The sequence below is a fragment of the Lipomyces tetrasporus genome, assembly GCF_029532465.1.
Source record: "Lipomyces tetrasporus strain NRRL Y-64009 chromosome Unknown POJ06scaffold_2, whole genome shotgun sequence".
Lineage (NCBI taxonomy): Eukaryota > Fungi > Ascomycota > Lipomycetes > Lipomycetales > Lipomycetaceae > Lipomyces > Lipomyces tetrasporus.
Genome location: NW_026611597.1, coordinates 120,912 through 147,103, shown reverse-complemented (window position 1 = coordinate 147,103; position 26,192 = coordinate 120,912). Strand labels below are relative to the sequence as shown.

Sequence of the window (26,192 nt, the reverse complement as noted above, 5' to 3'; positions counted from 1 at the left end):
CGGTTTGCATTCTCGCAGAGTTTTCAGTCTACACAGTAATGCGTTTTCTCAAGGTCGTTTCTGTTGTCGCTACATTTGCTGCAGCATCGGCATCCGCGCAGTTACTTGCAGCTAACCTCCGTAATGATTACTATTTGCCAAATCCGTCGTCTCCGCAAGCCGTGAAGCCGTTTATGATGGACGACAAGGACATGCAATTCGCAGCTAAGGGCGGGCAAAAGGTGCTTTACGGCGAGGTTGACAACGATGTTGCCTCGAAGGGCAACGGCGTTCAGTTGTTGATGACGGATGCGTTGGGCATTGATCGAGAGATTAGCATTTTTGCCGGCTTGGTTAGACAAGTTGAAGGATTGGTATATTCAGGCTTTTGTTAAGCTTCTGAATTAGGGCACAATTGCTAACTTTTAATAGATGTGGAGACTTCAAGATCGTTCCAAAGATACACTTGTTCTGGCGCCCACCAATGTGGTGATGCAGTCATTGAAACGGAAGCCATGGGAGGACGAGGAGACTACAGAGCGCGGTGACGCCAGGGAAGAGGAGCGCCGTGCTATGGAAAATATTGAGCGATTTGTTCTGAGTCACGTTGTGAACGACTACGGTTTTGATGGCCCAGGGGAGAGGAAGAAATGTGGTGCTGGGATTAGCGATTTGTGGTATGAGAGTGCCGGTGACCACAAGGTTGTTCACGCACAGAAGGCAAGTGGTGGCGTCAAGGCTGACGTTGTAAAGACAGAGGGCACTGGAAACGGTCAGGTTTGGACAATCAACAATGTGTTGACTTAAATATTGCTAGAAACAGGTTGAGTTCGGGCAGTTAACATTTGTGGTCGTTACTGACGGTTCTGGGGCATTTGGGATATCGGTTAAAGGAGCGGTGTTGGGGCAGGATTAGATATATATAATCGGAACTTTGTTGGATGTATATGTTACTAGGCGATTGGATTTAGGTGATTTGATTTGTGTACTTTGTCGCATCGTCCATGTAACAAGAGTGAGTCGAATGCAAGCTCAAACCCGTAACCTATTAGTCTACCGAGACTCGACGCTAACATGATCTTTGGAGTGATATCCGAAACGACACACTACATCAGCAAAAAAACCATGAAACCAATATTTACCAGTGCCAAATAACAATCTACACATTGATATGCTCATTACTCCGTGACGGTAATTCTACTTCCTCGGCATCCTCATCTACATCGCCGAAGTCTTCTATATTAACTCGACTTCCCAACCGTCCGCTCGCTGCCCTGCGTAGGAACGGCGTATCCTCGCCCATGACATCGTCATCGTCATCGTCTTCTTCATCACTTCCGTTGGCGTTAATGATTATGCTCCTTCCCGACCCAGAGAATGACCGCCTGAACCTGACAAAGCTTTTATCGCTGCCATTCGACGATTGACGATGTCTCGACTTTCTCCCACCTCTGTAAATTATCATAAACCAGAACAGCCCAATAAGAACCATGGTAAGAATTCCTCCAGAGGCACCAAGACCCACGAGAACACCATGAGCTTGCCACCAAGCGGGACTCTCATCTGGAGTTATCGCCGAAATTGGAAAAACACGATCGATGATATAGATTTCTGATCCAGATGTCGTCACCCCACCTGACAGGACTCGAACTGGCTGGATGCTCGCGACAGAAGGGTGATTTACAATGCGCAGCTCGTACATATCATCAGACAGGTTCGATATCACTGTCATGCACACACCGCTAACCAATGTATCGTAGACAGAGCGACCAGAAAGGAATGAGCTGCCCTGTGTTGATCGTCGGCGTAAGATATGAAGACCCATCTGGGTGGTAAGGTCAACTGTTGCCGTTGTGATGTTGGCAACTGCCAAAACTGAGTCCACTGGTGCCAGGATAACGTACTGCGCCTCGTCTGCAATCACATCTTTGGCTAACGATGCCGTCTCTAGCAACTCAACAAAGGTCGTAATATGTTCAGCCTCTAACAACTGCCGAGGAGTAATCTTGACGGTCTCTGGGATGGGAATCGATGAAATTGTATGAATGACACCACCGTCAAAGAGTACGTCTACTGATTTTAATGGAACCACAGACTCAGAAGTGCCCATTCTAAATGAAATCGATGCCTTGCTATCATCCGTCTTGATGGACACCCTGGTACCGGCAGCAGTTTCATAGTCCACAGCATTCGCGCTAGTGAAATCATACGAATAAATCGGTTTCGTAAACATCAAGCTGCAAACTACTTCTTTCGCTGCTTCAGGCGAACTCTGTATAAACTTCGCCACGCTTCCTAAGTTCTCCCAAGCCGCGTCCTCAGGAACAAAAACCGTCCATCCTTTCACAGCTTCGCCATCTAGCAAACCCAGAGACTCAAACATTAGCAAACTAGTGCGCGCCTCTAAAATTGAGCCCACTGCAAAGACTAAGGGAGGTGGAAGATCTAGTGCACGATCAATAGGAATGATTGCTGTTTTACCTATCCGTAAAGGTGCGCGGAGAACCTTTGCTTTGCCGTTAACCAAAATGTCTCCGAACTTGTCAACCGTTACTTGAATATGCTGGTGGCGCCCGCTAAGAGATTGCAATGATAACCGACTAGGCAGAACTATAGACTCATCAAGGCTATCAATCAAGCTGTCCGTGAAATGATACTCGAGTGAGTTGGCCGACACAGGGGTGTCTGCCCCTACAATGTCCACTGGCGCGAATATAGTCTGCACTCGGTGAGTGTCATCAAGCACTGATGCATATTTGTGGAATAGTAGCTCATCAGCAAATTGAGTCGCATTCAAGCCGTACAGATATTTGCGAGCAGTGAACTCGAAAAATGACCATGGCGTAAGGAGCGATGGCAGAGTGTGAATGGCACCGTTCTGAAGCACAATGTCACTCTCGATCGCCTCCACATTTCCATTAAATATGATACCGCGCTTTGACTTCCTTATATTTACCATAGCACCTGACATCGATGGGACTAGAATTACGTCAACATGATGATTTAGGAATCGACAAACAATACCAACCATTAGTTCCTAGTCCCAGCGTGTCATTCTGTCGGTATACGGACGAATATAAAAAGTGATTGCCAATGAATCGCAGACGATCATCATGCCCCGCGTTGAGCATCAAATATGAGAGTTCCACGTCGGTCAGGACGTCGAACGCCGAGTCAACGGGCACCAGCAATGTCGCCGTGTCCTGTGCATGTTGAAGAAGAAAACAGATCATAGGATGCTTGATGAATAGCTGAGAGAATAGTTGCCTATCCCCTGTATAAGCTGATCTGGCAATAGTATCACATAATGTATCCGGTAGCGGTACGAGCGCATCAACGACCTGAATAACTCCATTGTCCGCGACCCAATCATGCTTGACAACTTTGGCCGCGCCTGACCCGATAACGAGTTGCATTCCTGCCTCATCTGTTCTACTTGGACGTGAAGGAGGAAGATGCTGAACCCTCAGAGGCAAAGGAACATCCGGGGCTGCTGGTGCGCGTAGGTACGAGAAATACACTGCCTCCTCCTCTGTCAAGTTAGCCGCAACAACTGGATCGGTGATGATCAGGTACTGAAGCAAAATCGGGATATCGACATCAGTAGGAAGTTTCTTGAGGACCTCGTCAGACGGTGCAAAGAAGGTGACATTGCGGGCCATATTAAGCACTGGAATCAATCCGGTGCGCTGTAACACGCGAACGAGCAGCGTGAAATCCGGGGAAGATGACAGTAAATCAACGATTGTGACTGAGGCCATTGTCGGTGCTGGTGAGGCCAATAACAAGGTCCAAATGCCCATGATGAAGGCGACCGGCAACCTCATCTCGCCCCAGATAATCACCCGTCTGATATTGCGGAAGAAGAGTGCAGTGGGGATTAAGTGTAGTGAATTATCAGATGCTTAACGGCTCATCTAAACTATCTGGCGGCTGAGTGGCGCGGTCGGTCCAGACCTAATGCCGGAGATGCCGAATTAGGGGGGTAGGTAGCCCGATGCGGAAACTCCCAATTGGACGCCACTTCAGTTGCCATTACTACTATTAACGCAAAATACAACCTTAGACATGGCCTGCGGAACGATTTACCTCCTACTCTGCATTCCGGTAAGAAAGTAGATCTATAAGCCCACACTGTAAATTTCTAAAAGTTGACTATATTATTCAGTAGGTCTACACAGAATCTAGCAATATTTAAGATGTCTCTAACAGTATGCTTAAGAATATAAGAAAATTCCAGCCCAGACCGTGTCCCACAAAAAATGCACAAAATTATCCTCAATCAGAACAGGCGATATTCTCTACAGTCGTCAGGTTCGTAGTAGCCGGCTCACGGGTACACAAGCGCAATCCGACACTCCGCCCTCGCCATTTGAGCAGCAAGCTCTCTATCATCTGTTGCATAAGAAATTTGGTGACCCCAACTCTTAGTCTGCCATGAGTCCGCTCCATCAGTAAATAAAGCTATGTACTTATCATATGTTGTCATCAAGTATTCGACTGACTGCTGGCATCTCTCACATGGCACCTGCTTGCCTAATAGCAATGACAAGTGCATATGTGGTAATGGAAAGAGAAAATTAGAAGCCAAATCGTCCTCGAGATCACCTCGCGTCAGCTTTGGAAACATGTTGAGTAGTTCTTCAATCGAAGGTTGCCACGAATGAGCTGGTGTCCGTGGATCGCTGCTGCCATAATCGTAAATGAACAAAGGTTTACAGGCAAATTCACCTAGATCATCTTCCACTTCCTGAAGCTTATAATTGGTTAAGTCAACCATTGGTCGCCCTCCAGTCTGTTTTTGATCTGAAAGACTGCGATCTGAATTAGTAATATTGGATAATGCTGGTTCCCTAACACTCCCCTGATGCATCCAGCTACTGTTCGACGTTTGCAACTTGTCAGTTTTACTATCATTGCCATTGTGAATATACTCAGCAGATAGTATAAAATTGAACTTGTTCAAATCTGTTTGTGTAGTCTGCGACCCAGCGTCCATTGTCGAAACGTCCATTTCACGCAATACCCGGTTTTGCCCCTCCGTAAACGTCGCTGGCTTTGTATCCTCACTCGATCCACCTGCAGCGTCCACTGTCCCAGCAGTCCCATTGAAGCTTATATCCAGAGTAGATTTCGGGCTTGTTGATCCCTCGGCGTGAATGGATGAATCATCGCACTCCATTACTTCTCTGACTGCAGCCCCTTTCTCAAATCTGCTGAAGTCCGCGTCTGGAGTGAATAGCTTCTTATGCCATATGGAGGATTTCCAAGATGAAGTGGACGATGCCACTGATGTTACTTCGTTATCACTGAAATTGCGATTAATGCGTGATCCTTGTAAATGCGAAAGACGCCGTAACAGGTCGCCCTTGTACTGTCGCCAAATATCCATTTGAATTAACAATGCCTGACTCTCTGCAATACTGTTGGGTGGTGGGATTGTCAGGAGGCGTGTCTCCTACAGCGCGCAATGTTGACAAATTCTATCGCAAGTTGTGCGACGCACGCCGAACTTGCTAGCGGCGGTCGCGCAAAACATGCCTGCTTGTCTGAGCTGGGCACTACGATAATAATCGGTAAACTTTTACAGGCACCGCCCTCCCTATGATTGATTCCTGCCAATCGTTTGAGGACATTTGGACGTGTGTAATAAAGGTGATCTCTATAATCACATTCTAAGTTCTAAGTGAAGTGTTCTAGTCTGCACATATTTCAAGGTTCAGCGAAACCCGAAACTGTGACTGTCTTCGTGATAGTAAACTCGTTCAGGCCCCATTCAGCTCCGAATCTGCCATTTCCGCTGTCTTTCACACCGCCGTGTGGTAACGTTGATTGATCATGCACAGTCTCAGAGAAGTCAGCATTAATTGTAGGGTAGTAAGTACAGTTAGCAACTCACCATTCCATTGATATGCACAGCACCACTTTCAATGTCCCGAGCGAGACGAATACCCTTGACAAAGTTTTTAGTCCATATACTGGCTGAAAGTCCATAATTGCTCTCGTTCACAATATTGATTGCCTCGGCATCGGATTCGATTGGAATCACAATGATTGTCGGACCAAACGTTTCGTCAGCGTAGATCTTGGACTGTCGGCTGACATCTGCAAGAATTGTAGGCGATAGCTGGGCATCATTCGGTCGCTCATGCGATCCATAAACTAGACGTGCTCCGTGCTCTAACGCTTCGGATATCATTTCATGAATCTTGTCAGCATAATCAGGTGTAACCTGAGGAAACTGCCCAAAATGAGGATGCAACTGCATCGCGGCATATTTTAACTGCTCCAGAAATTTGCTGAATATGCTTTTACTAACTAGCACACGTTCGGTACTCATGCAGATCTGCCCTTGATTAAGCCACGCGCCAACAATAGTATGCTTCGCAGCATTTTCTAGATCGGCGTCCTCAAGAACGATAGAGGCAGATTTACCGCCCAATTCTAATAGGACAGGTTTTAAATTTTCCGCAGCGGTGATCGCTATTTCGCGACCTGTCTGCGTAGACCCGGTGAAGTTGACTTTCCGAATTTCCGGCCTTTCAATGAGCGCTCGGACGATCTTTGGTGCGTCCTGGGGACGAACGTGAAGCACATTCAGTACGCCGTCTGGAAGTCCTGCGTCCACAAATGCCTGCACAATTGAGAAATGCGAAGCCGGCGATAACTCTGAAGTCTACTCAATAATTAGAAGAAATCTCCTGGCTTCCAATAAGCTTGGAATGATAGGATTTACCTTAAATACGCTGGTGCACCCTGCAGCAATTGGCATGCCTAAGCTTCTCATGGACAATATCGGCGCGGCATTCCACGGAGCAATTCCAAGGACCGGACCGATAGGCTCTCTGAATACTATCGGAAGGACATCATTCGTCTCGGACACCGGAATTGTTCCTCGAATTGACGTGACTAGGCCGGCCCATTCGGTAACATGTAAGATAGCATCATCATACATTTTCGCAGCAAAACTGCGCTGCAGTTGCTTTGATTAATGCAATTCCTGTAATTCCACATAACAAGACTCACATCCGGAGCGCATTCTAGCATCTGGATTTCAATGCCATCTTCCCGTCGTTTTCGCAGTATCTATTGATATCAGATCTGACTTGACTATTGGCCTCGTCACTTACATTAGCAGTCTCCAGCAGAAGTTCTCTTCTCTGAAGAGGAGAAACCCGCCTCCACTTACTAAATGCCACCGCAGAAGTGACTGCAGCTTCAACTGCCTGCTCAACAGTGGCTCCTTGGGCGAAATGAACGGCCTCTCGTTCCGATCTGGTCGGATGCCTGGCTGTCGAATAGACCGGAATATGCAAGCTATCATTCGAAACTATCTTCTTCCCATTGATCAGCAGAGGAATTATTCGTTTCGACGAAGACATTGTCTTAGTCGACTGCGTACTATGCAATGAATGGGATGTTTATTTTATCTACTTAGCGATTGAAGGGTAGGCCAGAGAAACGGCGGTGAGATTATCCGCAGCTAGTCGCCGTCGTTTCAGCGGCTAAACTTTATCTAGCGATCCTTAAACTCTGTACTTTTGACTACTTAACCAATAGACAGCAACCTCGCAAGCATTTTAAATCATCTTAAAATCAGCATCTCTGAGAGTGCAATGCCTGCTAAAATGTAGTAAAGCTGCTGATGTATAAAAATTATCCATTTTGATCATTTGGATGTTAAGGATTGGATCTACCGCCTAACATGTGAGATTGACCGAACGAATACAATCTTTAACAGGCGCCCACAAGCAAAGGGACATTACGTGACAAGTAGAAGGTGGTTGAGTCTAACAAATTCAAAAAATGCCTCTCAGAACATCCAGCCATGCCCATCCATTGTACCCCAGCGGGCATAAGGCGACATCCACAACCGCGCTGCATAGTATGGCCAACGTGGCCCTCGTCTTGCAAGGTAGTAAGTAGCATGACACGTCGCTGTCCAACCGCTAAACCTAATCTTACAAACTGGTTACCTGGGTAGGGGTAATCTCGCATAATGTAAAAATGGTTGCGAGACCACTTTAATCGGTAGAAAAACCGCCGCGATCCTCTAGGCAGTGAATAAAATATTGCAAATTTACGAGTCCAAAACTCCCTGGAACAAAAACAAATAACGCCTGATTCGACCCAGGATCGAACTGGGGACGTTCTGCGTGTTAAGCAGATGCCATGACCAACTAGACCATCGAACCATTATATTCAAACAAGGATGATTTGGGACAGCGGTACCCAATTCGTTTAAACCCTAACCTTGTAACTTACAAATTATACCAGACTTAACTCAACTTGTTAAGGCATAACTATGTTGCAGTGAACATTTTTAAGTTATATAATATCAATTGATGATAATGATCAAAAAATGGTATTATAAATATTTTATTTCATTATTTTGCATATAACTTACAATAATATAAATTCAGATCCAAAAAAATGCACACAGTATATGGAATTGTGATTTCAGAGAAAAACCAAGCATGTTACGTTCTATTTTCTGAGACTGTCCTTGCAGTTACACATAGCCTCGATTTTCTCTCGATAATAGTCGTAAAGAATACGAATAGATGGCTATGCACGAAATGGGAAAGTTTCCTACGCTTGGAGGTGGCCAATATCGCGCAAGATGATAAGGAATGCTTGATCGAGCCACAGAACCTGTCCATGTTATCGTGACACACGACCGTCTATTTCCGCGCAGCCAGATAAGACCTGACAAAAGTAGTCTAGCTAAATTTTCAGTAAGGCCCTAATATAAATGCCCTATCACAAGATCATGAATCAATCTCCTCATCCTCATCATATTCCTCGATTTCCTCAACAATCAAGTTGCCATTTGGCCACAATGTATTCTCATCGCGTATTAATTTTTCGGTGTCAACTGGTAAGACGAAGCGTGGCATTGGGGACACTAGCTTAAATTTGTAGGTGTGTGCATAATTAACTGGTTTCTCAGTAACGGCTCCCTCGGTCGGTGATGCTGATGTAGTTGACTGTTCAAATAATTGTGGTGTACTCGGGTCGGCTGATGGATGCAGTAAGTCATAGCACTCTACGAACGCATAGACATCCTCAACGGACTGCATATCTGCCAGAAAGCGAGTAACGATTCTGTCCCCTGACGTCAGTCGGATGCTGATTCGCGCGATCTTAACGCCGGCAGGTGGTGAACCAGCAAACTGCACCATCTGGGATTTTATCTGTCCAGCCCGCCATTTCTTATATGCTTCTTTTCGCTCCTCTAAATCTCGTTTTTCCTGTTCGATGCGCTCTTGTTCCGCAACGCGTTCTCGCTCGATTCGTGCCTGTTCTTCACGCAGTCGCTCGCGCTCACGGTCAGCTGCCAATGACGCCTCATACGCCGAGTCCTGCGCTGCCCTTAGCTCACGCGCCGCCTCCTGTTCAGATCGCTCTGCACGGATACGGGCAAGTGTCGGCTCGTGTCGGGATATAGCTGTATTCAAGTTTGCAAGCAAAGATGACGAGGACATGAAACCCTGCAACCGCGCGTGAATCGACATCGCCGACGGATGACTTGTCGACGCAGGTGTGTGCGCGATTACTCCTAGGAAAGGATACAATGTGCATGACAGCGCGTTTGCAACTAAACCTATTAACAGATAACACAGCAAAGTCAAAAGACAAAAACCAACCTTGATATGCCTCTGACTCTCGTACGTTGCCACCCCATAAAATAATGTCATGCTCTTTTAAAAACTTCGCAACATCTGGATTTGCTAATACCTCCTTATTGAACTTTGCGGTGTCATCATGCTCATCACTTTGCAGCAACACAATCAAAAACCGGAGTTCCCGCTTCGCCTGATCAAGCGCCTGCGTATATCCGCCTTCAAAAAAAGGCAACACGTCGCTCTGGCCGACCTCTTCTTCGAAATCCCGGATAAATCTCGCCGCCGTGTCACGAGGATTAATCGACCGTCGTTCTGATCTCGCTGCACCGAGATTAGCGGGGTATAGCCCGGTGAGTCGAGGTAGGAACGGGAATAGCATCGCGAATATGTGGTATGCGCTGTGTGCCAGTTTCGAGGCGACAGAAAGTGGGAACAAGATTATTGCAGTGATTGCACTTGTCAGGAACGACGGCCGGGGCGCGATGGTACGCGGGGTTGGCGTCGGTAGTCGGGGTGCTATTATCGGCGGAGGAGTTGGTGGTCGTGGAGGCGGACCATTGGGATTCGGCCGTAATGGGCCCTCGTCAAAATATCGTGTTAATGCCAGCTATTTCTTATTAGCTTCATGCCGTGGATGATGAGGAGGGACGACGTTACCTCCACATTCCATTGACACACCGTCAACATTTGAATCGCGCCCTCGATATCATTTTCGGGCCAACTTGTAATTAGGATAAATTGCTGTAAGGACTCGATTTGCAGCGGATCAAGATATTCCATTGTCTGTATGGTTTGTGGTAAACGGAATAAGTGGATGTAGTGATCTCGTGTCTTGCTTAGATTAACGTCATGATTAGGAGCGAGTGCGTAGCGTCACTCTAGTACTCACGTGAATTACACAAGACCCATGACGGCAAAGATTCAGAGTGCCTTTTGAGCTAGTCCATTAGGTGAAAACCTTATTAACTTTACTTTTACCTTAGGAGACAAGAACAGAACGCATCTGACACGATCCTAGGCTAAATTCCTCCGGTGAATGGGTCGCCTTTCAACAACCGTCTGTACGTACTTACGCCTATAATCCAATTTCCGCATGAAATGTCTGATCACTGATTGTGGCCAACAGCCAGATCTCTCAATTTTCACAAAGACATCGGATAGGTGACATTAGAGCCGGCTTCAAGGACTTTTGCACATTAAAGCAAAAGAACATAGTCGACAGAATATCTTACTAAGGCTAGAATTCGTTTAACGGATTCAGACTATTCCTGAAACTCTAAGTCCAAATGCACGACCCGGAGTAGCAAATTCCGGCTCCCCATACGAAACTTCATTCTTCGGTCTACCTTCAAAGCAGCAACAGTGCTCTCGGTGATCGTCGCCCTCCGGGAAGAGGAAGTCACAAAAGAACGCCAAAATATGGGCTGCATATCCAAGAATGTAAACGATGAGGTAGTATGCTTCGTGCAGAATGCTGTTCTTTTGAAACGCTTCAATCAGCCCAACTGCCTGCATGGCTGCTCGCACGCAAGCTGAGCTATATTCATAACCACAGATGCTAAATTTCGGGTCTTGTACATCTCGGGCGAGGTGATGCAACAAAGGGCGATACAGTATGATTTGCGCCATCGCGTGCCACAGTCGCAATATAAGCTGTGACTGTAATGCGACAATGTCGAGTGTATCCTCTGGGATGGCTGGCAGGTCCTTGTGCCATTCACGCAATTCGGCTTCACATACCGTCACGAAATGCGATGGCTCTTGATATGTACGTTGTGTGTCAGGATTTTCGTGGTCGCGGATCTGGCTTCGCTTATTTTTTCCAGAATGTTATTTCTCACTGGACCGTGTTTAAGATGACTGTCAGGGACTGGAGAGTCTGGGCGCAATGCCTGCTTTTTGTACTGGTTACCGGAGCCCAGACGATGCAGTACTTTATCCCGACTCTCGTAAAGAGCTTTGGCTGGAAAGGACATGAGGGCCAATGTAAGTCCCTTCGACTCAATCCGTGAGAATGGTAGTCGCTTAACACTCGTTAGATCACACAATTCCGGCCTACATACATGGCCGCTCTTGTCTACGTTGTCCTGAGCTGCTGGCACGCAGACAAGTACAAGACCAAGTGGCCGTTCATCTGTGCCCTGTCCGCAATTGGCACCATTCTGTTCATTGCGGTCACAACAACGGGAGACAGGATAGCACAATACGTCCTCACCATCTTCGCATTCGGCACGATCTACGGCTGTTCACCGCTGGTGAAAACCTGGATTTCCGATGTCATCCCTCAACCAGCATCTAAGAGGGCGGTCGCCATTGCGCTGATTAACTCGATCGGCAATGCCTCGTCTATCTACTCGTCCTGGCTATGGCCTGATAAGGATGCCCCCCGTTACATCCCAGGTTTTGCAACCACCACTACTTGGCTGGGTGTTCTCTGCGTATTGAGTGCCGTGTTTGCATACGGGTTCATATGTATGGATCGCCGGATCGATTTTAACGATTATACGACGGTCTTATAGACTCATAAGCTCAAGAAGGCATTTCTAGTCCAGCTGAACGGTACATTTCATATTAGTGATGGTTGTAATATCTTCTATCTCGAGCTCTGTATGAAGTCTAATTTACTTGGGGCTGCAGGCGACGTGCCTTATCGGATACGGACTGGCGGGCTGGCTCCGTTGTGACGGCTGACTAGTGATCTACTTATTGAACCGCCGGTGCTGGTGAAAATGCTCGGTCACTGCTTCTTTCCGTATGTCCGTTCTTCCGTCTTGGCTCTGTTGTTGTCCAGGCTTGAACAAGCATTGAGACAAATTGTCTGGCCATGTCTACCCGGCCCGTGGTACGAGCTGGTCTGCTTGTTGCGTTAAAGTTCGTCTAAAAGTGAGTCCATCGATGTTGTCAGCATCCGTCAGTCGAACCACGGTCCACGGATTCGGCGTTCTACATGATACAACACTGTATACGAATTATGATCTTCAAAAGGTAATAAGTTAACCAAAAGATTGCATCATTCGTCGTCGGTCGTCGGTAGCTATCTGTCGACATGTCTGAGCCGGCATTGCGCCAGGTGCTAGTCCATTTCGGGAATGTTTCTGAGAATATACTTCATCAGGCTTAACCCGCGTGATTTCTAACATGAGGCCCTTGGACGCCGCGGTACCCCTTTTCCTCCAAAACAGGCTCCTATCTATTTCACCTGCACAGTCTCGACCAACTTTACTCGTATTCTGTGCCGAGCAATGTTGTCGATGTCTACTCTGTAATTCTCCATGGCGGTGCAGTACTGTCCGTCTCCAGTACTGTGTCTTTCTGTTGTGTGAAGTAGCGTCAAGTTTCAACATTATTCTACAAGTTGATTGCGAGGTAGGTGACAGAGTTTACACCACACGTGTACAAGCGGGGGGTAGCACACACGATCAGTTTATCGTAGCAACGTCTGGGATTCTGGATGGGAATGAGGCTCCGGATATTGCGGTTCACATGTTTAGGGTTCCATTTTCGGGTAGTTACTATCTTATTGGTCTCGACTCAATCTCTCTCTACGTTTTCACCAGTAAAGTTGGATATCTGGGAATTGGCGTGGAACTTGGGCGCCGGGTATTGCGGTGCATTTGTTTATCTCGGTTAGCGTCTTCCATTTCCGGCCTGGAGACTGTCTTAGAGGCCGAGACTCGGTCTTAAGCAAGAGTAAATGTGTAATGAGGATATATTCCGAGAGTGAGACACCCTAGGATATTGCGGGACACGACGGTCGTAAATACCGCACCTGGGTTTGCTGATTATGCTAACTCGATCGCGTGATCACCTTCTATGATATCGGTACAGACACATGCCAGTTTCTTCTTAGGTATATAAGTAATTAACTAGTCAAGTGTTTAGCAAGCCCTTCTTGGTACCTTCTCAGTTCCGCTTTCTTAAGTTCATCATATTTCAACGACCGCAAGGCGTTAATATTATATGCCCTATCCTGTTTTCTTAGGTCATCTGTCCAAGGGAAGAACGATAGGAGTGGCATCGAAGGAGGAAGTATATGTCCCAGACATCATCTATACGTTCGAGTTCGAAGGCATAGTGTATCAGTTAACTGTTGATCAGAGAATTGCCAGTGACTATATCAGACGTTTCCTCAATAATCAGTTTACACATGAAAGCTCTAAACCTTCAGACCTGGGCGATTATGGTCATTCTATTCACCTAAGCCGTTTCAGCGGCGGGTGTGTTACCGGACATAACTAAGGACGGAAAGCTTCGGCTCAAATTTCACCGGAACATTCCTAATAATGAGACTCTGGCGAAGCGTGCAGTATCGATTGATTATAGGCTCGACTTCTGCAAAACAGACAGTCAGTGCAACGGCGACTATGACCATTACATCAGCGGCGACTACGATATTTGTCTCGGGTGGCCTTCTGGGTATAATTACTTTAAGATAACGTACGTGCGAACAGCGGGACAGTATATGGAAATATATTCAGCCGGAGGCTGTAACAAGTTTTGGATAGAGACAGAAGTTATAGGTGATCAAATATATAAGTGTTTGGGGAGTTCAGATTTATATGAGAGCTTTGAATGGTTCGAATGATTGCGTGTGGACTGTGGACTGCCGCAAACTGCGGACGAACGATTGAAATATATTCCCTATGTGGCCGTAATGATTTTTGGCGAAGTTGTATGTGATTTGTTTGTGTGGTTCCGATTTATATGAGCGCTTTGAATGTTGGGAATGGTCTAATACAAGTCAAGGACCAAGTCAGTTGGTAATAATATTGATAAACTCAAATGGATTTAAGCTTTTTATTCGCTCCCAACAGTTCAGTTTCCTATCTGTCAAGCTAAGCTGAACTGCCCATTGGCCCTTAACGTTTAAAATTTCCCCTTTGCTCGATTTTGTCCGCAACCGCGACGCATTCTCGTAAACCACGTTAAAGCTCAGCTTTTATTTTAGGTTGAGAATATGGATTCAGAAGTTTTGCTCGAAATATGGCCATGCAGCTTTTGAGAGAAAGGCTAAGTTGACCAAATATATTTCTAGTAGGCACAGGGAAACGTCGACCTTCGACTTTAAGGGAGTTGCGTATTCTTTGATCAGTGGGCAAGAGTAATGGTTTTGTCTGCTCAAAATGTGACAATGAGTTTTCTACGGTTAGCGGGTTAAAGCGTCACATCCAAGCGGGCTTGTAAAGGAATCGAATCAGCGGAGTTGCATCCGGCAGGTGACCCAGAAGTCAGACAGACCGTTACTGGGTTGACAACTACCGAAACGGATACAGCAGGTCCGATCTTGCGACATACTCTTTGTTGTAAACCTAAGTGCGTGCACTAACAGGGCCAGACTGCACGTCACTCGACGGAATGGGTACGAGTTTTGATCCTGCGTGGAATGTTATCATCTGCAAGCGGCAATCATATTGTGGATCAGTCTATGATGACCACCATCTCACAAAAGTCCACAAGCTTAGTATTCAAGACAGAAAGACATTGCGGGCCACCATGCAGTCATATAAGCTCAGGTCACATCCGTATTTATCTAGGATGAGCTGACTGAACAAGCGATGGATGACTCTGACGACGAATACGCGCAGCAATCGAAAGACTACCCGGTGGACGCATTTAGACTACGGTCGACTGCTATCAATGGAATTCCTGTTAAAGATGGGTTTAAGTGTCTAATATGCGAAAGAGCGCTCACGCACAGATGCGTGCAATCCAAGGAGGCTCTGCGAACTCATTACAAGAGGAATCATGCAAACAGTGTCAGGATCCTACGATAAGGAAAATTGCGGATCGACAGCTAGAACTACCTTTATTATATGTAGTATCGACAAAGAAGAAAGAGAAGAGGAAAGAGACAAAGCAACACCATTAAACAAACTATGCTCCCTACTGGGTCCGGGTAACATCGGCAGGACTAAGATAAATACAGCTAGAGAACAAATCGGAAATAGGCCGCGTATTATGCTGTCAATCTGTGCCTGCGGCAACCGCAATCTGTAAACATAATCACCCCTACAGAGCTGTCGTGTACATCGAAAGTTGATATGGTCGACATGATATCCTGCTGGATCAAATGCCTCTTGTCCTCGGATCGGACGTTGCTGGTGAGGTCGTCAATGTTGGCAAGGGCATCACACGTTTTAAGGTCGGCGAGTGTGCTTGATAATTCCTTCGGCATGGATCAACATCTCGGCCATGGGTGCGTATCAAACCTATACGGTCCTCCTCGCCCACATGGCATCTCATCTTGTCCTATGTGCTTAGGGTTCAGGGTTTATGCTGACTCTGTAATACCCCTCGACGCCCACCGGCAAGACACTGCTGGTATAGGGAGGCTCGACCAGAGTCGGAAGTTGTGCGATTCAGTATCGTCGAGAGAGACCAGGTGTCAGGAATCCTTCCTGAGTGTCTGGTACTTCGAAGGGTGACGTCATGAGCCGCAGACGGCGTCTGACGTCACAACCGCAAAATCTTTGCTCCGTGATCTTTCCGAGGACACGGCAGGATTTCGGCGTTCTTTTGTTTCTTCTTGCAGGATGATGTAAGTGTACATATGAGTTAGTTGTTCGTTAGTTTTCGTGCGCCCGGCTTAGTCCGCGGCTAAAAGTTTTTGCTGTAAATTTAGATGCCGAGAAGTGTATATAAGGAAGGGTTTATACCCACTTCCCGGCATAGTTGATATCCTAAAATATATTGTTGCAAGCCATCCTGCTAGCGTAACGTATAGTACGAACACACCTTGATCCTCACACCAGGGTGCCGCTGACAAAACTATATCCGACTGTGTTCGCGCATACCCAGCGGGGCAGTTCGATTTGCGGAAAACAGGCGACCTCGCTTGTTGAAAGGTGTTGATCGCGTCTGTATATAGATCATATGGGCTCAGGAAGGAGAGAATGCAAATGCTGGAACTCCGAGACTGGATATTCTAGTCATGAGTCATGGATATCTATCGATTATATGATTTATATCATTTCCCGTTGTCCCATCATACTTTCATCTCCACGCGCAATCAATACATTCTCATATGAACTTGATTGTTAACAACAGTGAGCAGAACAAAAGATGGCCATGACACACTTTTGTCGCTCCAGTACATACTCTGGGAACAGAACCTGGCTGAAAATTTCAGGGATCACACAATGGAAGCTTTTGAGGAGACTGAGGCTGGGAATGTCTTTACTGGGTGATTGTTTCTTTTTATACGTAAATTGTTGCTACTCTTGCCCAACTCTGGGAAGGAAGCAAATAACGTGGAAGGAAATAAATCAAAGGACTTAGAACGCAGAAGCGGCTTCTGTCTTTAGTTTTCTTGTTTCTGAGTTCTTTTCTTTGATTCTTTTTTTAATTTTGTACTTACTGTTTCTGTAAGTACAATAGTGTCAAGTCCGACTCCAGCTTTAATTCTCGACCACATTTGTTCTTCTCAAAATTTCACATTTAATACTCTCTTATCCAGCGATCTCAAATTCGCTTTCAGATCCAATGGGTAATCACTCATTGTTAGATATTGCTTGATAGAGCAGATTTCGTCAAATTTCATAGGTGTTATGAGATACGGTACCAATGTTGCAGCGAATGCAGTTCCAAGGACATTAACAATATCTATATATAAATTAGAAGGTGCCTACTCATCAACACATCGTGTCTCTGCTACTTTATCTAATGAGAAAAGCTCTTCATGTATACTTAATAGATCCACAGTTAATTCATAGTTGGTGTTATCATAGCGATATAATGATGTTTGCATTTTAGACATTTGTAGCATATGTCAACACAATTTTGCCTGTGGATAAATGCCGGGAACAGTCGATCCTGACGTGCGGCTTGAGTAGGGCGACCTTATTTCCGCCATACCCTGGCCAGGTGACAAGTAGCAAGTAACAGCGACACTAGGCTACATTTGGCAAAACGTCGTTTGCCATAGTAGATTTGTTAGAGTCTGTAACAGCAGCGTTTCCCATAGTAAGTTTACTAGCATTTTCTCGACAGAAAACAAAAATCCTCTGCAGCCCCATTGTGCTAGGCTACCAGAATAAGCCCGCAGCGCGCAGGCGATTATTTGAAGGAGAACAATCATTTTATTACTCCCCATACAGGCACTTGAAGAGTGAGCACTATTTATAACCCAGCTGTGAGTTAAAGAAAAATATGCCTGATTTTTTAGGACTTTTAATACGCGCGAATATATTTTGTTAACCAGACTGTGGGTCGGGTACGACGGTTTCCCACACAATATTGTCGTACCTCCCAAGTAACAGATCACGCAGCGGCCAGAGTCTGGACGAAATAAGGTCGCCGTGCTTGAGTACCCCTGAGCTGCACAAATGTTTTTCAGAGTTGACTTGACCCATCCGCCGCTACATGATTATTGCTATCGTGTTCCTTGTTTTTCTTTTGCTTTTGCCTTTCCGCTACGTTCGAGCCTCGGCAGCCTTGTCGCCGTATGTTGTCTTGTGGCGTCGGGCTCGTCCGAATCGAGGAATTCGTTAAGGTTTCCGTTTTGGTCTGGGTTGTCTCCGGAAATCTGTTGTTAGCGCAGCTTAAAGTTTAGACTTTGCCGGCTCGAGTGACGACTGCGAAGTGCAGCAGTCCCGATATTCTTGTCAGGCGTGCGACTAGTAATGCCTTTCAGTGTAGGTCCTGCTTCTACCCCACATACCCCTTCCAGACCGGCATCAGGAAAATATAGGAAATTGGGCGGTTTAATTGTTCCGCTTATTGTTCCCTTTCTGGACAGCTTCTTATCTAATTTACTTCGTTTTAAGTTCTTGCATTAATTACAATCATGACTTAACGTACATCTATTACCTAGACAATTATACTACATATCCTCTAATAAAAAGCAAATAAAATTCTCCAAAAAAAGTAATAGTTAATAAATTGAAATGAATTAAAAAATATACTAAAAATTATAAAAAGCAAAAGGATCGAAAGGGAAGAAATGACCAGACGCTTAATAGAGCCAGGTTCGCAAGCCGGCCACACTTAGACCCGTTGAACTTTATACTTCTCCTTGACATGCACCATGGCAGTTTCCATCATGGCAGAACAAACACTGTCTTAGAACCAGTCCTGACGGAGGGAATGAACGGGAGTGGAGCTACTATGTTAATTGCCGCTTTAAATATGCGGGGAGATGCAATCTCCAGGTGTGATTTCCGCCAGATTTGTCGGAACTTCCCCGCCAACAAAATCTCCCATTGAAAATGGTCTATAAGACAGTACATTAGCTGAAAGTTTTGCATAAATTGCTTGGGAGGAACTTACAAAAGGGTTGAGGTGAGTATCTTGCGCGTGGTCCTATTTTGCAGGCGGTTAGTCACCAGACCTACAGTCGCGACTTTGCCAAAGCAGGTGTCATTGTCTACTTTAAGCGGTCCAAATGGATTGCTGCTGAAGACTCCGATCTGGCTTAACGTCATGGTGCCTAATTAGTGGCGCAGAGAGATAGCCGACGTGAAAGTGCGAGCTGAGTTATTCTGATGACGAGGCAACATAGGTGCTCCTGGCGATTATGGCCTCGGAACGCGACGGAGGAGTAACATGACGGACTTACCCTTGTCGTTACTAGGCACTGGCTGGTCCGAGGTCGGACACGGCAAAGGGCAAATTGCGTAGTCTTAGCACCGTTTGCCACCGGTGGCCTCTAGATATCACCGGCTACCGGTCAAGAGTCGCCAGTCAGGGGAGGTACATGGCAATCCTACCGGCTTGTCACGGCGTGACTCTGAAAATTCATTCACAGAGAGAACGATCCGCCCAGCTAATGGAAGAGATATGGAGTAGGTTACAGCTATCAAAGCCATTATGTGAAGCATGGAACTGCGACGTTTGAGACTGAACCAGGTTCGGTGAAGGAAATGACTCAATGCTGGAAAGCTCAACGTCAGAAAGGATATCATTCGTGGCACGGTGACATGAAGTTTATGGGAAACCATGAACACGCATTGTTCCATAGAGTGGTCACCCAATTAGGCAGATACGTTCAAACTACCTGAAGTTTTTGCTTATCGTTGACTCTTATCACGACTCTCTCAACAAGGATCAATATTCTAGATCGAATCTACATATAAACTGGAACACACTTCCAAGTATCAATATTCTAGATCGAATCTACAATAAACTGGAACACATTTCCACACGTCAAACCTGCGTAATATTTTCTTGCCTGAGACATAATCCTGCCAAAAACAATGGCCATGAACTGGACAATCGTGGGAATCAAAGCTGGAAATGGCCGTCGTTATCATGCTATTCTTTCTCGTTGGATTGCAATTGCAGACGGCGTTCGAAGACAGGCTTTGGATCCAGATAAGATCTGAGTTCAACGGCCACGAATTTGCCATGATCTGATGCGGTCGGCTCCACCTCGATGATGTTGAACTCCGGTACTTCGACCGGCAGTTGTTCGGGATCGTCTTTGAATACGGTGACACTCACCGATTCGAAAAACACTGTACGTCTGCCACCGCTTCTCCCCTCAATTGCCGCCGCCGGCACTTCCAGATCCCAAGCACGCTTTACTTTGTGGTAAAAGGAGCTCAACTTGCTGCTACGAACACGAACCATTGTCGTAAAGGAGTCAACGCTGGTGACGTTGTCGTTAATGATGAGGCGGGTTTCTGGCAAAACAAACGGCGCAATTGAGGCATTCTCGTCCAGACTGTCCAGGACCGGTATAAATTCCTTCAAGAACACAAGACCAGGGCTAGCATCGTCCGGAATGGAGTCGTATCCTCCCACGTGCACAGATTTCTGGCTCATCGTCCGGTGGCATGAACTGGTTGACGGAGGTAGCATTGTTCGGGGTCATATCAGCCGCAGCAGGGAACCATTTCCTCTTGTGTTAGACGGCACCAGACCCAACGTTTTGACACCCTCGAGATCTGATTTGGATGGCAGCATAACTGGCAAGGAGACAAGACTCAGTCAGCGCACGCTACTCGGCGATAGGGTAAAGTAAACTCGCAAGAAGGGAGTAGCGTGCACGGGTGTAGAAGACGACCTTAGTCCGTCACAACTCGAATCTGATTTGGTTAGTGGCAGTAGACGAAAGGTTCGTGGGTACAGTAATTATCCTCGTAGAAGGATACGACTCACGTGACCTTGAAGGGGCTTTTGCTCAGTCGTTTTTGGTTTGGAGCCCAGGACTCGATATGATATCGGCAAAATCTCTACGTGTCCACCAAGTTGGCGCTTTTATCAGCACATTGAAGCTGAGTGAATTTATTTATTGTGAATCTTGTAGTTATGAATTAATGTGCTTGTTGAAATCGTACACTATCCTCATGTTTGTGCACTCGGCAATCAGGGAGGTACCAGATCTACACCACGCAGTCGTCAGCCATCGCGCTCCAATATATGTCCAGCGAGCGGCGGGAACTCGCCTTGCTTACTAATTGCGCATCACGCCGAACTCATACAGACCTTTGCAGACTGTTAGCTCACAAATACGACAATCGAAAGCTGAGCGGTTCAAGACTACAATGCTAATTTTGGAAGACAACGGTATCTTGGAAGCCATAAAAACTGACGGAACGAGATCGCGAATCGCGGTTCGCGTGCGTGTGTAACAATGAATAATGGCGCATGAAGCGGTATACCGTACAAGGTGACTGGCACGCATTACCTTTCCGAGTCCGCAGACGGGAACTAGACGTCCTCATGTCACACGCTGTATCTCTCTCGCCTTCATCAGCATGTGCTTTGTATTGTTACCCCTATTCTTCCTCTGACAGTTCGAAACCAAAGACCAGCCTCGTTTCTATGCCGGCTGTATCTGGCCTGTCACAATCTAGGTTGTTAAACCCCTCATGATCCCAATTACGATGTACCTCGAACGTAGAGACACACCTGTGGGTCTTGATCAAGCCGAAGCAGACGTGATCATCACCTCAGCTACTGGTCTTGACGAGATTTCGAAGGAAGTTGGCGACGTGTCAATGTCCAGTCGGGAGAAGAAAGGAGGTCGACGTCAGGATTACTACACTTGTATAGTCTCTCCCAATGCACGGTACTTGTTTTTGGTAGACCGATATAAACTTAATAGGTGTTGGTAACCGAAAACTATTATATTGAGTTCTTTGTGGTTGTTGGTTCGTTGTTTGTCTTCTTAGTGGTGCGTAACTTCGCTCTGAAACGCTGAAGTCAGCTATTCCCAGTCAAATGGACGTGCAAATATACGTCCAGTTTCTTTCTCGAAATGGTTGCGAGCGGATGCGATTTGTATTAAGTGGCTCAAACATGACAGAGATTAGACAATCCAGCGCATTATTTCCTGTAATTCTCGTGTATCACCGAGCCAAGTGTTCACGTGAGACAAACTGTTGAAATATCACATCCGTCAGAACATTTCGGCCCACTGATCCATCCCTCCAACCATATTAGTACCGTCACTGATGTCCATTTCGAAACGGGGTTCTCGCAATCCTCTCATGCCGACCAAACTGTTTGACGCAATGCCATCGCAGGACAATTTAGATAGCAGTCAATCCCAGAGCGAGAGAAACGATCGCCTACTAGTAAAGAGACAGTGTGAGTGAAGAGCTCTCCATCACGTTTGCTCGGAGTCGCTGAAGATTCTAAGCATTGAACAGCGACGACAGCCTATCGGAAGATTGCAGTTATAGAAAGTGATCAGACATCCGATGGACTAATAGGAGAGACTAGTAACCGATTGACAGTTCAATTCTTGCTGGGTGGATATCCGACCATGAGAGTTGTTGTCAGCTTTCGCACCGGACCACAGGTAACCGATAAACTCAAAATGCTCAATCGTGTTGGCGGTATTGTCATTAATGCCGCAGCCGATCATGACATATAAGAGCCATGCACTAAATGTTCGTTATGCATTATTATTTGGTCTTAATTTCAAAATAATAATAAAAGATGATTAGATGAAGAAACTCAGGGATGATTGTTATAGGGTGGAAGGCGTTTGAGAGGGCAAGCTCCAGCCAATAAGAATAAAAGTAATGTCATTATTAGAGTTCAATGAGAGCGTGTGCCGCCGATCCCCGGCAGGTACCATACAAATATGCGCCCATTCCCCCCTTGACTCCAAATTTACTTCTTCACTGGAAAAGTATTCGTTCGACAGACTTCAGACGTCCTACGAGTAATAACGCAATTAGGTACATCTTGGAACAATTATTGAGACGGAAGCATCGCAGCCTCTCGCAATGGAGCTATCACAGAGATCAAGGTAACTTACTTCGAGCATGATGGGTGCTTTATCAGTTGTTCTACCCGGAGACTCTCCTGCATTAGATGTGGAGGGTCTACGAGTAGCTGCGACTGATAATGCTGAGATTATACCATTACGAACTTGATCTGGATAATGCCAGCGAAAGGACATGCTTGCCCCCCTTTTTGTGTTTTGACGAGTTCTAAAACCACTAACCCCCTACAGCTTCGTTCCTCTAAGTTATCGTGATCGAGATGTCTACTGATAAGATTACATTCCTGACCAATTGGTAGAATTGTCGGTCGTTACTGGTCTCCGTTAGTACTGACTCTGTTGCAGGCACGCAACCCCTTACCATGCTCCCCTGTACTTAGCTCAGGCCAAGGGATACTTCGCAGAAGAGGGTATCAAAGTTGCTCTTCTTGAGCCAAATGACCCTAGCGTATGTTCTTGTCTCCGAACCAATCTTCAATATCCTGGTTGCTGACCCTGGCTGTAGGATGTCACCGAAATCATTGGAAGCGGGAAGGTGGACCTCGGCTTCAAAGCCATGATCCACACTCTTGCGGCCAAAGCCCGTAACTTCCCCATTCAATCCATCGGATCCCTTCTCGACGAACCCTTCACCGGCGTTGTATACCTCAAGGACAGCGGGATCACGACAGACTTTCGTTCTTTGAAGGGGAAGAAGATCGGCTATGTGGGTGAATTCGGGAGTAAGCAAAACTTTGGCATTCTTGTCACATATCTCCATGCTGATAAGTTGCAGAGATTCAAATCGACGAGCTCACTTCCCACTACGGCATGACGCCAGACGAGTACACGGCCGTCCGCTGCGGAATGAACGTCTCCAAAGCCATCATCAAGGGCGAGATTGACGCCGGCATTGGCTTGGAGAACGTCCAAATGGTTGAGCTTGAGGAGTGGCTTACCAGCCAGGGCCGTCCGAAGACCGATGTTCAGATGCTCAGGATTGATGAGCTGGCCGAGTTGGGGTGCTGCTGCTTCTGCAGTATCTTATACATCGGTATGTCGACCGTCAAGTCTCTGTCTCCAGATCACTGTCGCTGATAAATTCTTTTTAAGGTAATGAGAAGTTCCTTGCCGAAAACCCAGAGAAAGTCACGAAGTTCCTCCGCGCTTGCAAGAAAGCGACTGACTATGTGTTGGCCAATCCGACCCAAGCGTGGGCCGACTATGTGGACTTTAAGCCTGTCATGGGTACTCCCCTCAACCTCAAGATCTTTGAGCGTTCCTTCGCGTACTTCTCCAAGGATATGAAGAACGTCAAAAGAGACTGGGTAAGCACATTAATCATTGGCTTGATTGTGGATTCTCTCTAACATTGAACTGTGTCATATAGACTAAGGTGACCAACTATGGCAAGCGTCTGGGTGTCCTCGACGCAGGGTTTCAGCCCAACTACACCAATTCTTTCCTCACCTGGCCGCTTGAGGGTGATTCTGCGGATCCCACCGGCGACCAGAAGAAAATGGTGCAACTTCAAAAGGACGTTGCTGCTAAAGGCGGTTTCCAACGGCTTGTTACAGCGACGGTGTGAAATGCACGGTGTCGGACGCAACGTATATGCTGTTTAGGATTGGTTTGGTGAGCTGCACCAGTATGTGCTAAATTGGCCAGTATACGACGGCTATTGTTGCTAGTACTATGATGTGATGTGGGAAGGGCATAGGCTTCCTATCCGTCGTTCCAATTACTTTCTTTTTCTTCATCAGATAATAATTTCGGAAATATAAGTTTGTTGTTTGCACTCGCCTACTGTTCAACGTATTGAATAATGTAACTCCGTAAATTTTTAGATTTGTCTTTGCAATGCCACCTACTCAGCGCACGCAAGTCGCAATAGGAAAGTTGGATGAGGTCACTCTATTTTTTGAAGATAGGTGCGATACGCCGACGCTGAACGACTGGAGCATACTTAGCGGACCGACTGATTCGGTATTGGACCGCTGTTCGACAATATTGTCGTATTCGTTGGACTCTATTGGACCATCGTATTTGCATTTCTTCGTCGACAAGCACTTGAGCCACGAGAAGAGCAGAGCAGCCGCTTCTACTTGCCGGCATTATTGGTCACAGAACGAATTGGTTACCCTGGTTTAGCAGGCCCCCCCACCGGAGAACTCCATTGACATTCATTCAGATCCTCCTTATCGCTATCCATATCACATAGAATTACACTACCATGAAATTCGCCCAGGGTCTCGAAGGAACCAATGGATATGCAGAATGGTTAGGTAATCGGAAACCTGCTTACTCCGGCGAAGAGGATGATGACAGCCTGTGCTTGACTTCACAGCCGGACACTGACTGGTGGAGATTCCCGGGGCACAATGCCACCAATGGCCCAGCTTATGTGACGACAGTGTCGGACTCTTATATCCATCACGATTTCCAGGCATCAGTCCTAATTTCGGGGAAGTGGATTCAGCAGTATGACCAAGGAACGCTCTTTCTTTACTTCACCACACCTGACGGCGACAAATGGATCAAAGCAGGTGTAGAGCGGGAAAATGAATGCAATTATGTTAGGTAGGTGGCTACGAACAGCTGATATATTTGTGTTAGCTAATAATCCAATCAGCGTAGTAGCGACTCAGAAGTACTCAGATTGGTCTATCTTGGCCCCTCCTGCCTCCCTCGAACTGTCCAGCCAACCAGTCAGGATATATGCGCAGAGAAAGAAAGATGACCTTGTATTTTCTTTTGGCGGCAAGGACTCCACAGCCACGATGATGCGAGAGATTAAGGGCTTTTTCCATGATTTGGAAATTCAGAACTTTCAGATTGGAGTCATGGCTTGTTCCCCAAGCAAGGTGGATGGCGTGTCTGTTTTCTTTGAAGATTTCCGGTTGGAATGGATTAAGGAATTCTAAACGATTACTGCATTTTGGAACCTGCAAGTTAGGGTCGCCTCCAAGGAGAGCCGGTCGCAAAGAGTAAAGCTATAGAAAACGTATTATGAGAGGGGCTGAAGAATCGAGATCATTGATAGGTTTATAGCTGTCTCCTGCAATTCTTGTTACCGTTTGTGAAGGATTGACGTGGGGGATAAGATTTCACAAATGCGAGGCCCCTCAACGAAAGCTTGATACGAGCGTTGCACATGGTCTGAACCGAAGTTCAACCGTGGGCGATGCACAATTATGTCATATGGACGATAAGTAACAAAATAGTAAAGATCGCCCACCAACCAGAAGACAAAACGAAGTAGCAGATAGTAGAGTTTAGCATAGGGCTGTTGACGATATTCGAATAGACGAATATTATTCGACCGATTATCGGCGTCGGATACGATATCGGCCAATCCCCCGGCGTCGAATACGAATATCGAATATTATTCGAAGCATTCTTCGACCATCGAATCGAATATCGAT

General features: G+C 46.3%; 9 protein-coding genes and 1 non-coding gene across 10 annotated transcripts; 4 read left to right on the top strand and 6 right to left on the bottom strand.

Annotated features, from left to right (window-relative positions):
* Nucleotides 1–38: 38 nt before the first annotated feature.
* Nucleotides 39–786, top strand: POJ06DRAFT_265308 (uncharacterized protein; the record flags this gene model as incomplete). The annotated part of the gene is made up of 2 exons (XM_056189069.1): nt 39–353; nt 412–786. 2 exons carry the CDS (start codon nt 39–41, stop codon nt 784–786), a joined length of 690 nt encoding a protein of 229 aa, XP_056045893.1.
* A 352-nt stretch (nt 787–1,138) lies between these two features.
* On the bottom strand, nt 1,139–3,740 carry POJ06DRAFT_192458 (uncharacterized protein; the record flags this gene model as incomplete). Its single annotated transcript, XM_056184880.1, has 2 exons — nt 1,139–2,958; nt 3,008–3,740. 2 exons carry the CDS (start codon nt 3,738–3,740, stop codon nt 1,139–1,141), a joined length of 2,553 nt encoding a protein of 850 aa, XP_056045892.1.
* Nucleotides 3,741–4,040: 300 nt separating this feature from the next.
* POJ06DRAFT_244663 (uncharacterized protein) lies at nt 4,041–5,036 on the bottom strand. Its single transcript, XM_056186521.1, has 2 exons — nt 4,202–5,036; nt 4,041–4,146 (listed from the first exon to the last, which is right to left on the bottom strand). The coding sequence occupies exon 1, from the start codon at nt 4,991–4,993 to the stop codon at nt 4,310–4,312; it is 684 nt and encodes a 227-aa protein (XP_056045891.1). The 5' UTR covers nt 4,994–5,036; the 3' UTR covers nt 4,041–4,146; nt 4,202–4,309.
* A 559-nt stretch (nt 5,037–5,595) lies between these two features.
* POJ06DRAFT_244657 (aldehyde dehydrogenase domain-containing protein) lies at nt 5,596–7,451 on the bottom strand. The gene is made up of 5 exons (XM_056186520.1): nt 7,110–7,451; nt 7,006–7,065; nt 6,716–6,952; nt 5,879–6,655; nt 5,596–5,826 (listed from the first exon to the last, which is right to left on the bottom strand). The coding sequence occupies exons 1-5, from the start codon at nt 7,359–7,361 to the stop codon at nt 5,692–5,694; spliced, it is 1,461 nt and encodes a 486-aa protein (XP_056045890.1). The 5' UTR covers nt 7,362–7,451; the 3' UTR covers nt 5,596–5,691.
* Nucleotides 7,452–8,100: 649 nt separating this feature from the next.
* On the bottom strand, nt 8,101–8,174 carry POJ06DRAFT_t10. The gene has a single exon. It is a non-coding gene; the product is annotated as a tRNA-Val (tRNA).
* Nucleotides 8,175–8,344: 170 nt separating this feature from the next.
* On the bottom strand, nt 8,345–10,438 carry POJ06DRAFT_244654 (uncharacterized protein). The gene is made up of 3 exons (XM_056186519.1): nt 10,266–10,438; nt 9,630–10,215; nt 8,345–9,580 (listed from the first exon to the last, which is right to left on the bottom strand). The coding sequence occupies exons 1-3, from the start codon at nt 10,386–10,388 to the stop codon at nt 8,751–8,753; spliced, it is 1,539 nt and encodes a 512-aa protein (XP_056045889.1). The 5' UTR covers nt 10,389–10,438; the 3' UTR covers nt 8,345–8,750.
* Nucleotides 10,439–11,582: 1,144 nt separating this feature from the next.
* Nucleotides 11,583–12,127, top strand: POJ06DRAFT_265303 (uncharacterized protein; the record flags this gene model as incomplete). Its single annotated transcript, XM_056189068.1, has 2 exons — nt 11,583–11,594; nt 11,648–12,127. The coding sequence occupies 2 exons, from the start codon at nt 11,583–11,585 to the stop codon at nt 12,125–12,127; spliced, it is 492 nt and encodes a 163-aa protein (XP_056045888.1).
* A 7,732-nt stretch (nt 12,128–19,859) lies between these two features.
* On the bottom strand, nt 19,860–20,372 carry POJ06DRAFT_265302 (uncharacterized protein; the record flags this gene model as incomplete). Its single annotated transcript, XM_056189067.1, has 1 exon — nt 19,860–20,372. The coding sequence occupies one exon, from the start codon at nt 20,370–20,372 to the stop codon at nt 19,860–19,862; it is 513 nt and encodes a 170-aa protein (XP_056045887.1).
* A 2,276-nt stretch (nt 20,373–22,648) lies between these two features.
* On the top strand, nt 22,649–24,583 carry POJ06DRAFT_244642 (NMT1/THI5 like-domain-containing protein). Its single transcript, XM_056186518.1, has 7 exons — nt 22,649–22,741; nt 23,020–23,083; nt 23,134–23,236; nt 23,294–23,510; nt 23,564–23,821; nt 23,881–24,095; nt 24,158–24,583. The coding sequence occupies exons 2-7, from the start codon at nt 23,049–23,051 to the stop codon at nt 24,353–24,355; spliced, it is 1,026 nt and encodes a 341-aa protein (XP_056045886.1). The 5' UTR covers nt 22,649–22,741; nt 23,020–23,048; the 3' UTR covers nt 24,356–24,583.
* A 147-nt stretch (nt 24,584–24,730) lies between these two features.
* Nucleotides 24,731–26,042, top strand: POJ06DRAFT_273069 (uncharacterized protein). Its single transcript, XM_056189582.1, has 2 exons — nt 24,731–25,347; nt 25,400–26,042. Exons 1-2 carry the CDS (start codon nt 25,001–25,003, stop codon nt 25,689–25,691), a joined length of 639 nt encoding a protein of 212 aa, XP_056045885.1. The 5' UTR covers nt 24,731–25,000; the 3' UTR covers nt 25,692–26,042.
* The last annotated feature ends 150 nt before the right edge of the window (nt 26,043–26,192 follow it).